Here is a 15,937-nt window from a genome sequence, read left to right on the forward strand (position 1 = left end):
GAATGACAGCACTTACTTTGGCTAGACTGCAACTTTCAACTTGACCTTGGCCTCTAGCCGCGTCTAACCCAAGTGTGAATTGGCGCTGCCAAAGCCTTGTTTTTTACATTTTGTAAACATACCGGAAGCTAACCAAACGATCTGGCCTTGTAGTGAAACCGGACGTTTTGGGTTAAACTTAAAATTCTAAAGAAACTTTTAAAAAATATGAATATAATCCAATCAATAATGATTTCACTTGTACGAAAAGAACAATAACACTAACGTTATTTTGTGAAAACTTCAATTAAAACTAGGTAGGAACTAATATTCTGTGTAACTCATAGTAGTTATAAAATAATCATTTACTTCAAAATTTCACGTTTAAATAAAAACGCGAAATTTGGTGATGACAAACTTCAAACCAAAAAAGTATTTCTGAATTATTCTAATACAGCTTAAATAGATATATATCTAACTTCACATTTTAATATGTAACCCTTTAAAGAATATTTGTATAACTATGTACCGAGACATTTATAAAACTTTTTTAGACAGTCACAAAGTTTTTCTATTTTTTTTTAAGTTAATCTTTGGCATCTGTTTACAAAAAACAAGAGAAACGTGTAAACTAATTTAATAATCTGTCAGATTATTACGTTAACAATACTTAGCGTTAAAATGAAAGATGCAAATACTAACTTAAATCATTTATTTGTCAAACCAATGCTATAAATAATTTATCACTCCATTTTATAAATGGTATATTTATATTGATTTCCAACCTGAAAATTAACAATTCCAGAGCATTCTCTAAATATATCTTATTTATAATTAAACTTTGTTGAATTTGTACAAGAAATGACAAATACAACAAAAACAATAAACCCGATTTATTAGTAATATTTGTCAATAAGTGCATTGCTATTGAATACCCTGCTTACAGCATGCAGCAGATAATCAGTTTTGTTTTAAATTAATAAATTACACACGGCTATAACTTTATTACTTAATAAAGGTTATGGTCATATCTATCTATCTATCTATCTATCTATCTATCTATCTATCTATCTATCTACCCTGTGTTCTGTTTCATGTATAGGAGGCACGCAGTTAATAATTAACATTATTATTATTATTATTATTATTATTATTATTATTATTATTATTATTATTATTATCAAGCAAAATAATGCATAGAAGAAAACAGATTTTTCTGTTGAAACATGCTAAAATGTCTTTTTTCAGTCTACATACAGAAGCCTTTACGTCCCCTTGGATGATTGGACGATGGGTACATTAACGCCTGCAGGGATTTTTCTTTCAAAACTGTGCTAAGTCAAAACACCTCGAACTTCAGTAGATCAGTAACAGAGCTCAACATTTGGTGCAAAATTTAATTATCTGCACTTTATTCTTGAACTCTTTATCATCTACTTTGCATATCACGTGGCTTGCCTCAGCCAATGATTTCTTCTCCCTAATGTACACAGGCGCGTCAGTGCTGGTAAGTCCCTGAGATTCAGTATCTCTTTTTTCAGTCTTGAGGCTTTTTAAAAAGAGCCAGAAGTCTCAATGTTGGACGTGCTATGACAGCGTCATTACTACTACATCCACGCTGGATTGACCCGGTGATGTTCCTTTACGACAACGGTTTAGATGAAGTGAATAAAAACATGGACGGATTTGCGGGAGGCAACTTTGCTGCGAACCAATGCAGGAATCTGATGGCCCATCCTGCATCCCTGGCTCCTAGCACTGCTTATACATCGAGTGAAGTGTCAGCTTCTGGCATTGCTGAACCTGTCAAACAGTGTAGCCCCTGTTCTGCAGCTCAGAGTTCTTCTAGTGCCTCTCTTCCGTATGGATACTTTGGCAGCGGCTATTATCCTTGCAGGATGGCACATCAGAGTAGCATTAGATCCTGTGCACAGCCTTCAGCCTATGCAGAAAAGTACATGGATACATCAGTCTCCGGAGAAGAATTCACGTCTAGAGCAAAAGAACTGGCTTTTTACCAGGGCTATACTACTAGCCCATATCAGCACGTACCGAGCTACTTAGATGTCCCGGTAGTCCCGACTATTAGCGGCCCTGGAGAGCCGAGGCATGATACATTGTTGCCAATGGAAAGTTACCAGCCTTGGGCGATCACAAATGGGTGGAACGGGCAAGTTTACTGCTCTAAAGAACAAACTCAGCCATCACATCTGTGGAAATCCACGATGCAAGGTAATGGTAAATTGTATGGGTATGGGAGAAGGGGAAAGTAGGAGGGTTGCATCCATACTGAATTTAAGATTAGGAGTAATGGGTTTAGTTTATCTCCATAACTAAAAGTAAAAAAGTTTATGTGGTGCTCAGTGACAGACAAAGAAGAAAGTAAGAAAAGTTTTCTGTCTATTGGGAAGGTATAGCAGTCAATTCTACGTTGTAACGCAGTTTGAAATGGAGCAAAACTTAAGGAGTTCTGTTTTTTTTTCTTAGTTGGGATAATAGTAAACATTCAATGTAAATTTTGAAAATATTATTGTAATGAATGTAATTGGGTTTGAAGTATAATGAATACGCCTAAAATTGACCAGGACTTATTAAAACCGAGGTGTTTTCCTTAAATTATGACTCTGATTTACCTGTACTTAATATACTGTTAGAGCATGTGTTAATATTATTTGGAAATAATACGGACCGTCGTTATTTATTTATTGATTTATTTATTTATTTATCTAGAGGTTGTCACACACCCTGGGGATGCAAATTCATTTCGTCGAGGAAGAAAAAAACGAGTTCCTTATACTAAGGTGCAGCTTAAAGAACTCGAGAGGGAATACGCGACCAACAAATTCATTACGAAGGACAAGCGAAGAAGAATATCGGCTACTACTAACTTGTCGGAAAGACAAGTCACAATTTGGTTTCAGAACCGGAGAGTAAAAGAGAAGAAAGTTGTTAATAAACTAAAGACAAGCTAGCGATACAAAGATACGATGTCACCATGGACAAATGAACTTAAAAAGTGACCAACAAAATACTAAATGTACACAGTTCTCTCCAGCAGTCTGTTAACTTCAGTTTCATAGGTAAATATGAAGAAAATATTGTTCTCTGAAGTGTTCCAAAGGTAACGTCGTAAAAGAGAAAAACAAACACACAGAAGGTTACGCAATTGCTGTAGAAACCTGAACAATTGATGTAAATATATTAAAAAGCTTCAAGCTTCTATGGTTAGTTTGTAACTACATTTGTATTATATTTCACAAAGCATGTAGAAATAAGGGGGTATTAAATATTGTACAGTTAAAATATGTACTGATCTGTACTGCATGGTTGTTAATGCTCAGGTAATTTTTCAGTCTTAGAAAAGTATAAAATATGCATTTATACACTCATTCTTTTTTTAAGTGGAAACAGATTATTTAATGGGCACTGCAATAGATTTCATTTGCGTTAATCACAAAAGCATGTGTTAAATATATAAAAGCTTAACTTTTTTATGAAAGAGGGAGTTTTTCAACTTGAGTTTTTCAGCTATTGAAAATATCATTCTACACTCTGTACAATTTCATAATTATAAATTACATAATATTTCACAAGTTGATGACTTCATTATACTTTATTGATAAAAAATTTTGCTATTATTGTTTCACTGTTTTAAAAATATCTATGAATAAACGAGTACCAAATGTAAAAAATGCTTCTGACAGGTTGCCTATATAAATCATGTTGAATATCTAAGCAAAGAAAATAATAAATTCAAAGAATATTCTTTCCATTCCCCAGTACTTTCAGTGTCTCCTTTCTTTGCTGTCAGTGTCACCTATCTGTAGGAAAACGTGAGATGTAGGATATTTTTCCTAAATACACAAGTGCATACAGAAGGGTTATCCTACGAACTGTCGGAGTGAACAGCAATCATAAACTGAAGAAGTTTTTTTTTTAACAAAATGGTGTCAGTGTCTGAAACTGTCAAATTTCTTATTCCATGTTTTGACTAAACTTTAAACTGTGGCTTATGAGATTTTCAGTGATCTGTTTAACAAATCTGTTCGAATCCATTAAAGTCAACGTATACACACAAGAGCTCATGCACATGCATAAACGTACCAAAATATATGCATGTGCGTATACGTCATTTTTTAACTGCGCAATATCCGCAAAATAGTCAATATGTAGTCTCAAAACAGCCATGTTCATATATTTAGTAGATTCGTAATTACAAGAAAAGAATACTTTACACGTAACATATATGTGTTCTGATTAAAGCCTAACAATGGGTCATAATTTAAAAAAAAGCAGGCCCATACATTTGCAGCCTAGTTTGAGAACCATTAAATAAGAATTATAAAATCAAGTTGGAAAGGCTCTAACATTAATATTTACCTAATGTACGAAGCACATAAAAGGGATCGCGCGGGAAATGGCAACTATTTGATTAAGTGGCATGGTTAGGGTAACTTTAAACCTTGACCTTGAATGAAAAAAGAGCCTTTGACCTTGACTGTAATAGTAGTTAATGAATAGACATAGCAGGGATTGTTGAAGCAAGCTTGCCACCTTGCGTCCATGCAATGTATCTGCAACATGAATTTTGTGTTATTCAAAGCATATACTCTGTGTGTGAGTGTGCGTGCGTATTTATATATATATATATATATATACAGTATATATATATATATATATATATATATATATATATATATATATATAAATTCAGAATGATGTAATTCATTACTAACTTAAGGTGTGCCAAGTTGTTCCAAATGATAATGTCTGAAGTGTACAATGTATGTATGGTAGGATTGTTTCTTGATTATACAATATTATACAATTATTATATGCAATTATATATTATTTCGTTTAACACATTTTTTTTTCCAGTTTAGTTAATGACATGAAGCTTCAAGCCGATGCAAATATCTTGACATGTTTATATATCTTTTAATATTGTAGATACATTTGTAAAGTTTGTATTGTAATTGGCCTTATGCTAGCAGTCTATAGTGTTTATAATTTTGATTCTTCAGAATTGGTTAGTGGACCTTAACGATGAAATTATTTTTTAACTATATTTTAATATTTTGATATAAACCCCATTTCTGTTGTAGCAATGATAAAATAATCCAGAACACATTATGATATCAGAACAAAACAGTGATTTAATACAGTAAAATGAAAACATACATTTAGACTAATGCCGGATTTTGAAAAAACTTGAAATTGTCATTTATAAAAGCAATTTCTAGAATCTTATCAATTTTGACTTCGACGTATATCTGATTAAAAATGATTTGGAAATGATTGCTATGTGTATGCCAAATTATAAGAAATTTGTTGATTAGCTGTAAACAGACTAGACAGATTATGTTATTCATTATCACATTTTTACTGTAAATAGTGCATTTGTTAGTCACACCAATTAAAGTACTCCTTTAAGTATTTTATTCTGTTCTTTTACAACTGAAATATATTTGGAAACAAATTATAGTATCGATTAATGTGACAATAAAATACACGCAAATTAAATCCCTGCACATTGCTTGGCCTTATTTGATTTTTAAACTGATTTAAAGGAAGAAATATGAACATGCGGAGTATCTCTCCGTCGGAATTAGCAAATCTTTTCTTCTCAACGCTACAATTAAACATTTCCCCCCTCGTACTTTGAGTGTAAATGAATTTGAAATTATTTTAAAACAGAAAAAGAAATTTGCCCTAGTTTTTGTAATTCACGCAGTATTTCCAATAAGACAGATAGATAGATAGACGCTGCAGCTATGAAAACATATTTCACGATTTATGAGAGATTTTGATACAATTGTCAGCATGTACATGTATTTTTATACATTAATTATATTTTAAGCTGATTGATTTATATATCTGTTTCCTATACGTACCTTTCAAGTGAGCTTTGGATTTCAGTAAAAAATCCATTCATTCATTTGGTTAACAAGTAAATAATTGAGATAGCTTTTTCCTTTTAAACTGATTAAACAATTAGACTTTAAAGAAGTAGGGGTACATTAATTTTCATAATTATGTGTTATTTGTATATGAATTGGATTTACAAAGTTTGAACGATCCGTATACTTTTACTATGAATTAAAGTTTAGTAGGTCGACTTTGAAAGACAGCACAGTGTCCTGTTGAATTGTGGACATGCTAAATCACAAAAATACTGTTAATTAAAATAAGAGCTACATCGTTTTATTTCCCAAAACGTGTTTGTCATTAAGTTCTTGTTAAAAAGCGTGCAGGGGATAAAATGTTTGTGTGACTAATAATACACTGGTTTGATAATATGCCCACTGAGGTGATGGAAAAACAAAATAAATGAGAACAGACTAAGTAAAAGATTACTATTAGAATGTATTCCCGTTGTTGCAAACATTTTTAACACACATTATATATTTTGTACAATTAAAGGAACTTAAAATTATTATTGAGAGCACAATTTTTAACAAAGAAATCCGAAACACAACTTAACAAAGAAAACAATATCCCGTGCTTGAATAGATACTAAAATTATTCTTTACTTGCCTAAAATACTTTAATTGCATACATGATATTTTAGGTACCCCTGTGTACAAAATATGCAAAGTTGAATAGCTCGACGACAACAAAATGTGTATCTAATTTGCAAAATAGTCGTCAACCAACCTCGGTCACAGATTAAATACAGAACAGGCATTCTGTACAATAAACTGCTGCTCGATTATTTGCGAATGGTATTAACTTATTAGCTTTCATAATAATATTATTGCTTTTAATAACAAAGCACCTCATGTCAACAGTACACGATTTTGTCACATTAGCTTATAGGACGTATCTTTAAGACAAACTGAATATTTATATCTAAACAGTCAAATTCACTGTTCCTATTGGAGTCACGCAGTAAAGAGTAAAATTATTATACGCACGTATTCACATTAACGTGTAAGTAAATTTACAAACTGCTCTTTAGTACTAAAAAATAAAACATTGACTTGTTTTTAATGTTTTAATAATGTTTTATTTGCTTACATCTGAATGTGTTATATTACAATATAGAACAGAAACTATCTATTGCAATTCTCTTGTAACTCAATTGTCCAAGCCGATGTACTAGTATTACTTTTGCGTTTGCTGCCATCTTAAGGTAATACATGTTATTACAGTGTATTATAAATGGGATATTTCAATATATACATTAACACAATAATAACACAAAAATAATCATAATTTAAATAATTCAAATTATAATATGTGCAATGCAGTGGTATTACTTTTTCAGCATACCTGCATTTATTGTATGCGTCTTTCATTTCATGTATAATAAACGTATGCAGTAACCTTCAAATGTGGGTCTTTTATGCAATAGCGTTATGGTGATTTGATTGTGTAAACTATCTGCAAAATGAATAAAAGAAAAGAAAAACATAAACTACAGTGACTATTGTCTAAATTATATAGGATATATGTGTTAATCTATAATTTTTCTACAATGACATTTCAAATTTATTTAGCTGATGGAGTGTTCAGATCTGTTCAGATCAGATGTCACTGATGTGAAAATTATCATTAAAGTTATAATAATGGAAATAAAATGTATAAATGTAAACGCTGTATTACTTTTTTTAAATTTCTCGATGTGATATATATATTTTATATTTTTTTAAATCTATCTATCTATCTATCTATCTATCTATCTATCTATCTATCTATCTATCTATTTATCTATCTATCTATCTATTACTTTTGCTTAATTAAATAATTTCTTGCCTATACATATTCCTCCGTCACGAGTCAGCTTATTCTAAAAACAATGTGTACAACATCATTTAAAATTACATCCCTTACTTGGTAAGTGACAATATATTAACACGAAGGCAAGGGAAACACAAATATGACAGATTAGCTGTGAAAACAAAGCACAAAACAATGAAAAAAAATGATTCTCATCCTATTACCTCCCATATATTTTTATGTTTTTCACTTCATATTTACCCGTTTCTTGTTGATATGCGTATTCTTATATATCGGACAGGAACTTTCGCTTTTACAGTGTATAAATGCTCATCAATCGTGTTCGAGATTTCAAAACCTAAGTTCGATGATATTTTACGTTTCTAAGTTACTGCAATTGTGCGTCAGTAATCTTTCGGGTATATTAAATATAATAGTAGCACTTACCGTTTATTAACTACAGTATCATTGATATTATTAACAATTACAAAATTTAGCAACCAAAGAGACAGCAACACTTTACGAATGCTAGTTTCTTTACTGTGTGATTGTATAAAAGGTAACGTGCGTGTATTTAACTTCGAATTCATTTCTCTTGAACAACAAGACTGTTCGGGAAACGCCAGATCTTACGGCCAATTGAATAAAACATCCACGATGTACTTTCTTTAACATACATCTGCTTAATTTTTTTCTCCTTTTTTAATGGTGCAGTGTACTCTTTGTTTAAAATAAATAAATACAACTTGGTGATACATGTAATGAACAAAAGACAACGCTACTACACGAGCGAACAGAATATACTCAAAAACTTCTTGAACAAATCCATTAACTTTATTCTCTTTATTAGCTCAAACCCGATCAAAGCAAACAGTGAAGTTTAAAATCAATTCTTAAGTTATCGCATAATACAGAATTTAACAACCTATCTGTACAATATTAAAACATTAAATTCCTAATATTTACATTTCTTATTCTTGTTATTACAAATAAACAGAAAAATAAGAAATGAAATGAATTCTATTAAAGCAAAAAACAACTTGATAACTGATTGACCAACGACATACCATACCTTAACTAATATTTTAATGATTCTGCATTTTCCCAAATTAATTTTAATACAATGCATTTTTTCATGATGAATATACTGCACATGTTCTATTTCATAAGAAAGAAACAAATACACTAGTTTTATTAAAAAAAATAAAATTCCTGCAGTTTGAAAATTTCTGAATGCTACCTAAATTTTCTCAAAGATTTGTAAATGTGACTTTTCTAAATGTATTTTCAAAATGTTTTACTCAGTATGACTTTTGAAAAACGTTTCTTAATTAAATTGATATTAATTATACTGCTATGCATTTTACACAAAATACAAATGCAGTTCATCTGTGGGATTAGTAGTGTGATTAGCATACAGCTTCATTGCTCCAAGTTCTCCTGTTGATCCAAATGCTATCCTTTGTGCCTGTGTGGAGAAATAATGAAAATTATTATCGGGTTCAAAAAACCGTCACACTCAGACAAATTCTATGATATCACTTATTTCAACAATGCTCATTAAAATAAAGTAATATGCAAATAGTGTATTGAAGTAACAAAAATGTAATTTATGGTAGCCTTTAATCGTGATATATCTAAATATTTATAGTACTGCATAAACTAAGAAACATACTTGACATAATAATAAATAGGAATATTAGTTTATAATTTTGAGTTTATTCTTAGTAGAGATTATTTTAATGAAAATGTTAACATGCATTACAATAAAGGTTTTCATGATAAGGAAAACTCCGTAAAAAACATTCCTCACATTTTGTATGTTGTTGTATATATAAAAACAAGAAGTAGAGCCGGAAAGAAAAGCAACTAACTGAAAAAAACAAGTAAATGACTTCAGAAATAGATAGCGTTAGAAAAACAATTATGTTATAAATTTTACATCTAAGTCAAAATAATGTAATAATCAACATTTAATATCTGTACCTGAAAATGATGATAGTACAGAATAATATCGCTTTGTGTATTTTTACATTTGTCTTTTTGAAGGTTTAAATTTCGGGCTCAATTTCATGAAATAATCTGTGCCTTTTGTGTGCTTCTAATTTCGAATCATAAAATACCCAATCTTCATGGCTTCTTTCATATTATTTATACAGGTAATACTAAGAACAATAGTATTTGCTGTTTCTGCTCTTTTTCCTCTTCCTCCTCGTCCTCCGCTTACACCTCTTCCCTCTCTTTCCTTTTTCTACGAGTAAATACCTCTACACTACTGCTGCTGCTACTACTGCTACTACTACTACTGCTACTACTACTACTACTCAAGAATGAATTGGAGGATTACATTATTGCTTATATTTTCACCGGATTTCTGAAATCAAATCCCATGTATTTTGAACCCTGCAACCATCCCACGATATTAAATTGAAAAATTACTACAAACAATAATAATAACATTCACTTCTGTAATTAAAAAATTGACAAACTTAAGAAATTTGAATCTAACGTTTAAACATGTTAAGAAATTCAACATTTCTTATCTTTTTTTTTTTTTTTTACCATTTTTTAATGGACATGGAAGCGTATATTTCTAAGCGTTCTCCTTTAGATGGACGACTACTGATAAAAAGTCTGTCCTCATATGAAAAAGTCTCTTAACATAACGTATATTACTGCATAAACAACTATGAAATTATTAAAGAAAAAAAAGAAAAAAGAAAAAACAATAATGGGTGTCGGCACATATCTTGATGTCCATAGACATTCGTGGCCAGTCTGTTGTGTAGGACTGCTCGAACTTGAAGTCTGCGGCTGTTTCATAAAATCAGCTATTACAAACTGGACATTACGGGTGGCGATTCATAATGAATTATTTTATGGAAAAGTAAACTATTATGGTGACGATTTTTATCGCTAGATTAAGACGCTTTTGTTTTTAAGAAATGATTAATTAATTGTATTTTATTTCATTTTTAGTATAATGTACTTTTACATTTTTATCATACCTCACTAATAAGTCTTTGCATTTATACAACTGTTTCTATACATTCACCCATTTGTAAATGTAAATCATAGAAAAAAAAACAACGAATTATTTCATAATGGTAAAAAATAAAAAGTATTTGCATTTAAGAGATATATGTGGAGTGAACTTGAACAACATAATCAGAGTAAAGATTGTTTAATAATAGCATCTGAAAACAGACATTTTAAAAATACCTTTTTGTGTGTTTTCTATCCTCTTAACTTGGGCCTCGACACTGATCTCAGCATCTTGAGAACTATGTAGGTGGCGTTTCAAGATTGCCCTTGGTCAGCTTCTTCGCGTCTCTCCCGACAAAAGCTGAAGTTGATTGCCAAAAGTGCAATAAAACCGCAGGTCAGTCCAGTCCTGTTTTTGGGTTTTGTTGCAGCCCTGTGTTCAATTATGGCTTGAAAGCAAGAATACAAGTGCAAGAATGTGTTTGCAGTCACAAAGAGGCGGGGCGTGACGCCGAGATGAGGGCTACTTTTGAGTGTCTGAGTTATCAAAATATTTCAAAAATTGTCATAACGTCTAATTTGCTAACACGCAAACAATACACATAGGCCTACATTACATTCAAAATTTAAATTCCTGCAAAATTAGCTTTCATAAATGCAAAGCTAGACAAAAAATAATTTCAAAAAGAACAAGAAAGCTAGTCGTAAAAATAAGCATTTTATTTAAGAAACTATTCAACCATTAATATTATTTTACTGTAGTTGTCTTTATTCATGTGTAACGATTCCATTTTAACCAGAGCAAGATACATACACAAACTCAGTACCTTTAATCAAAAGCCGTAGGACTATTGTAGGCCCATTCGCAACATGGCAGGCATGAACAAAGGAATTAGAGATTTGCTGCATGTTTAAAATAAGTAAGTAAAGAGTAAAGCAACTGAAAGAGTAAATGTATTTGCAGAATCAATAAAGTGTCAACAAAATTTTAAATAAGATAAATTATAAGTATCGGTTATTTATTCGCAATATACATTTATGAAAATGCTTTGAGAGTGTGCTTTTATGATAGAATATACAGTACCGGTACATATTTAATGTACAGTTTTGATAAATTGAACTATTTCAGTTTTGCAGGTTCCGACCGTACAACGAACATTGTTGAGTTTACAAACGTCTGAAAGGAAACAATCATTTTCGTAATATAAATCGGATAGTTTGCCGCATCATCTAGCTGATCTGAAGATATGTTGTTCATAATTTATCAGACGCTATTCTCATTTCATACACTACTGTAATTTGTGAATTCTACAGAAAAGGCTAATTTGGTATCTTGCTTCTTCATACTTAATTATAAGAGAATTGTCTTTTTTTTCCGCGACGGAAACCTATACACTGTTTTCCTTATATAAATTATGTCACTGGTTTTCTTTTGTTTGAGTTATTCATAGATATTCATAAAGAAACTCTAATATCAAGTAGCGTGGTCATTTTACGTCCATTGTTCGAAATGCTAATGAAAATATAGCATTGCAAGACGTAACATGGCATTTGTATGTCTGTTCAGTATGGTACTGGAATTGAACCTGAACGTGATCTGTACTGAAATGAACGTCTCATATTGAATGTTTTTGCAAAATGTACATTCTCTAACGTATGTTCTCTGTATAAAAAAACAAAAAAACAAAATATGTATAAACGAAGCATTGAGGATCAAAGCTTACGAACAGCATTTGTATTATATGTTTTATATTTAAAAATTCAATGTTATCATGTATTATCCTTTATTAGAGAACCGTCACTTTTACATCTGGGTGCTTATTGCGTATCCTTCATTCTCAAACCAAGTACATGTACAATCAAAAAATATTTATATGCCGACATGCATATAAACTCCTCATAGATATATTAAGAAACCCATGGCAGTTAAGTCGTTCGCTTCGTGTTAGCCATGCTGCTTTTTAAGAACACGTGTGAAGCTCCATTAAAGGCTTGTTGCTGTCGTTGTATACTTTTCCCCTATTGCGCTTAGCTTCGTCTTGCAATATATATTTACATTTATAATATGCAACTACAAATTTAAAATCCACAGAAAATCGTCAAAAATATTTTAAGTATAAACCTACCCCTCGCGCACCCCCCTCCCTTGCACGCATACATACACTTTCAAAATCTGTCAATTTCTGCATCTGGTCACATGACCCGCACCTCCCTGTAATGGATGGAGATGGATCTCCACGTCAGCTTACGTCTCCAAATTTTTACTCCGCGGATCTGCTTCAAAGAGGCAGGAGCAGCAGAGTAGACGAACGATGTTAAGAAAAGCTTTTGCAGAGAGGCCGGCGCAATGATGGATTTTGATGAGCGGGTTTCAGTTGGCTCTAACATGTACTTACCCAGTTGTACTTACTACGTGTCGGCTCCTGATTTCTCCAGCCTCCCTTCTTTTTTACCCCAAACCCCGTCTTCTCGCCCTATGACGTACTCTTACTCGTCTAACCTACCCCAGGTTCAACCTGTGAGAGAAGTAACCTTCAGGGACTATGCCATTGACACATCCAGTAAATGGCATCACAGAAGCAATTTGTCCCATTGCTATTCTGCAGAGGATATTATGCACAGGGACTGTTTGACTACCGCTCCTTCTAACATGGGAGAAATGTACGCGAAAAACAACTCTACTGTCTACCACGCAAGCTCCAATCCTTCGTCCAATTTCTACAGCAGCGTTGGAAGAAACGGGGTTCTGCCCCAAGCTTTTGACCAGTTTTTCGAGACGGCTTACGGAAATGGAGAAAACCCGTCACCCGACTTCTCCGGGGACAAAAACTCCAGCAAATTACCTGCCGCTGCAATGCCCAACTCTGAGACTTGCCGCATGACAGAGGAAAAAGAGCGGCGAGAAGAAAACAGCAGTCCCGAATCCTCTTCCGGCAACAATGAGGAGAAATCTCACAGCAGCAGTACGTATAAAGACAGCGCCCGGTTATGAGAGAAAGTTTGTAATCTTGCGCGGCGTTGTTAAAATTTTTATATGCTGTTTTATAAGCATATAAGGTTTATAGAGGGCCTCTGCATCTCCCCAACAAAACTTTGTTAGAACTGCTAGATCACGTGTTTAGGGATTGAAATTGGCCGTGAAATACCTCAGGCCAATCGCCGTCTTAAAACGCACGTATAGATATAAAATGCTTTTAAAAGTATAGGAGTGCATTGAAGCTAACAAATTAATGTGTGATATTTTTACAACAATAACAAATTTTCTGCAGATCTTGAGTTCATCTGTTCAGTACACGTGCTAACTCCTAGAAAAAATCTATTAATAGCACCAGTTCATACGACTGTATGAAGTATTGGCAGACAAACACACACAGCAAAGAATAATAAAATACTACAGTATTTGAATACTGTTTTATTTGACCGTCTTATCATGAGCAATTTAGTTTTTGTTGATCATATTTCTGATTGTTACTTCTAATTTCAATGTATTAGCTAATATTATTTACCATTTGTGATTACGTGTTAGGGCAAAAATTACATTAGCAACTTTTTTCTCAAAGCTTAACGTCTATTACTTAAGAATTAATGTATGTGCTAGTGCTTAAATTGTACATACAGAAAACGTTTTGCTGCTGGGAAAGCCTTGTAGTGTGTAATGATTTCTCCATGTTTACGTCGAGATTCTGTGTTATTAATAAATTAATAAATTACAAAAATTGTTATATCTGCATCTGATTGTTTTACATTATGTATAAAATGGAAAATTGAAGTTGTACAAATGCAAAGTCATATTTTGGATTTATTCCTTTAAGGTTTTGCTAATGACTATTAATAGTTATTTCATGGTGAAGTTCATTTTTGGTAGTGGTATACTCACTTACTTGGATATACATCATAATAGAAAGTAAATTCTTGCATAATTACCTACATTTTATTAATGAATGAAAATCATTTTAACACTTAGATTTAAGTATATTTATTCAATTGTGACAGGTACATTAGTTTATACTTATAGATGCCACTTAAGTCTAGCGAGCTTTATACAGTGCAAATATCATTTGACTGCTTTAAAACAAAAATCCATTCTGATTTATTGTTAAAATTTCTGAATTAACTCAGAATTAAGACATTTTTACATGCTGTAAATAAAATAGTCGTTGTTTATATATTCTACAAAATATTTAAATTTCCAAAAGTATTTCATTAAGCAGAACATCGGGAAACGCGGCAACACTTTCTTTTATTACATTGATGGTAATACGTATTTCATCATAACAAGGCTCAACAATATTTTATCTTAATCTTAAGCTTTTTTGTGGATCCATAGTGTTGACCATATTTGTTCTGGTTTTGAAAACAATTCATTTCAATTCATGATCTGTTTGTTGTCCCTTTTTTTAGGTGGCCAACGAACTCGAAAGAAGAGGTGCCCTTACACAAAATATCAAATTCGAGAGCTGGAAAGAGAATTTTTTTTTAGCGTTTATATTAACAAAGAGAAGCGACTCCAGTTGTCGCGAATGCTCAACCTCACCGACCGCCAAGTAAAAATCTGGTTTCAGAATAGGAGGATGAAAGAGAAGAAACTGAATAGAGACCGTTTACAGTATTACACTGCAAACCCTCTGCTTTAAGATTTCTCCAACTACAGAATGAGATTTGTTTTCTATATGTGACAATATCTGGGGCTCAGTGACAAATTTCAGAACTTGCTTGCTCATAAAACCAATCATGAAAATACAATTTAAAAAGTACAGCAATTGTAAAGTTACCTTTTATTGATATAAAATAAATTAACTGGAATATTTTTTCATTTTCACTATGGTTTAACATTTACTTGGCAAGTTCGTGGCCACGACGCGACAAATTGCATTATTGTAGGTGTGTGTTTGAATTTTGCAATTTTCATATATATGTGTGCGCGCGCGCCCGTGTGTGGGTGTGTATACGTGTGTGTGGATATTATGTGAAAGTCTTCTGTGTAAGTTGTGTGTACTTCATTTATCGGTAACCTAAGAAATGTATTATCTTTGAAGAATACAGTCTTTTCCAGTGTTACACTTTACAACTATTGGAATAACAAAAAAAAAAGAAAAAAAAGAAAAGAAACCACAAAAGATCTTGCCAAAATACTTATGCATTGGAGTTACCTACTTTTTAACAGAGGAGATGTTCAACTATAGTATTGAGGAAGTACAATGTTCTGTAATTATAAGTATTAATTATATAATTGAAGGCTACTGGAAATAAA

At 32.1% G+C, this 15,937-nt stretch overlaps 2 protein-coding genes and 1 long non-coding RNA gene across 3 annotated transcripts; 2 read left to right on the forward strand and 1 right to left on the reverse strand.

The window, feature by feature from the left end:
- The first annotated feature begins 1,477 nt into the window (after positions 1–1,477).
- Positions 1,478–3,761, forward strand: hoxa13b (homeobox A13b). The gene is made up of 2 exons (XM_039737367.1): positions 1,478–2,211; positions 2,710–3,761. The coding sequence occupies exons 1-2, from the start codon at positions 1,569–1,571 to the stop codon at positions 2,949–2,951; spliced, it is 885 nt and encodes a 294-aa protein (XP_039593301.1). The 5' UTR covers positions 1,478–1,568; the 3' UTR covers positions 2,952–3,761.
- A 4,759-nt stretch (positions 3,762–8,520) lies between these two features.
- LOC120515798 lies at positions 8,521–11,311 on the reverse strand. The gene is made up of 2 exons (XR_005630708.1): positions 10,924–11,311; positions 8,521–9,169 (listed from the first exon to the last, which is right to left on the reverse strand). It is a non-coding gene; the product is annotated as an uncharacterized LOC120515798 (long non-coding RNA).
- Positions 11,312–12,897: 1,586 nt separating this feature from the next.
- hoxa11b (homeobox A11b) lies at positions 12,898–15,766 on the forward strand. Its single transcript, XM_039737667.1, has 2 exons — positions 12,898–13,649; positions 15,088–15,766. Exons 1-2 carry the CDS (start codon positions 13,034–13,036, stop codon positions 15,318–15,320), a joined length of 849 nt encoding a protein of 282 aa, XP_039593601.1. The 5' UTR covers positions 12,898–13,033; the 3' UTR covers positions 15,321–15,766.
- Positions 15,767–15,937: the final 171 nt, after the last annotated feature.

This window comes from Polypterus senegalus, chromosome 15, assembly GCF_016835505.1.
Source record: "Polypterus senegalus isolate Bchr_013 chromosome 15, ASM1683550v1, whole genome shotgun sequence".
NCBI classification, from domain to species: Eukaryota; Metazoa; Chordata; class Cladistia; order Polypteriformes; family Polypteridae; genus Polypterus; species Polypterus senegalus.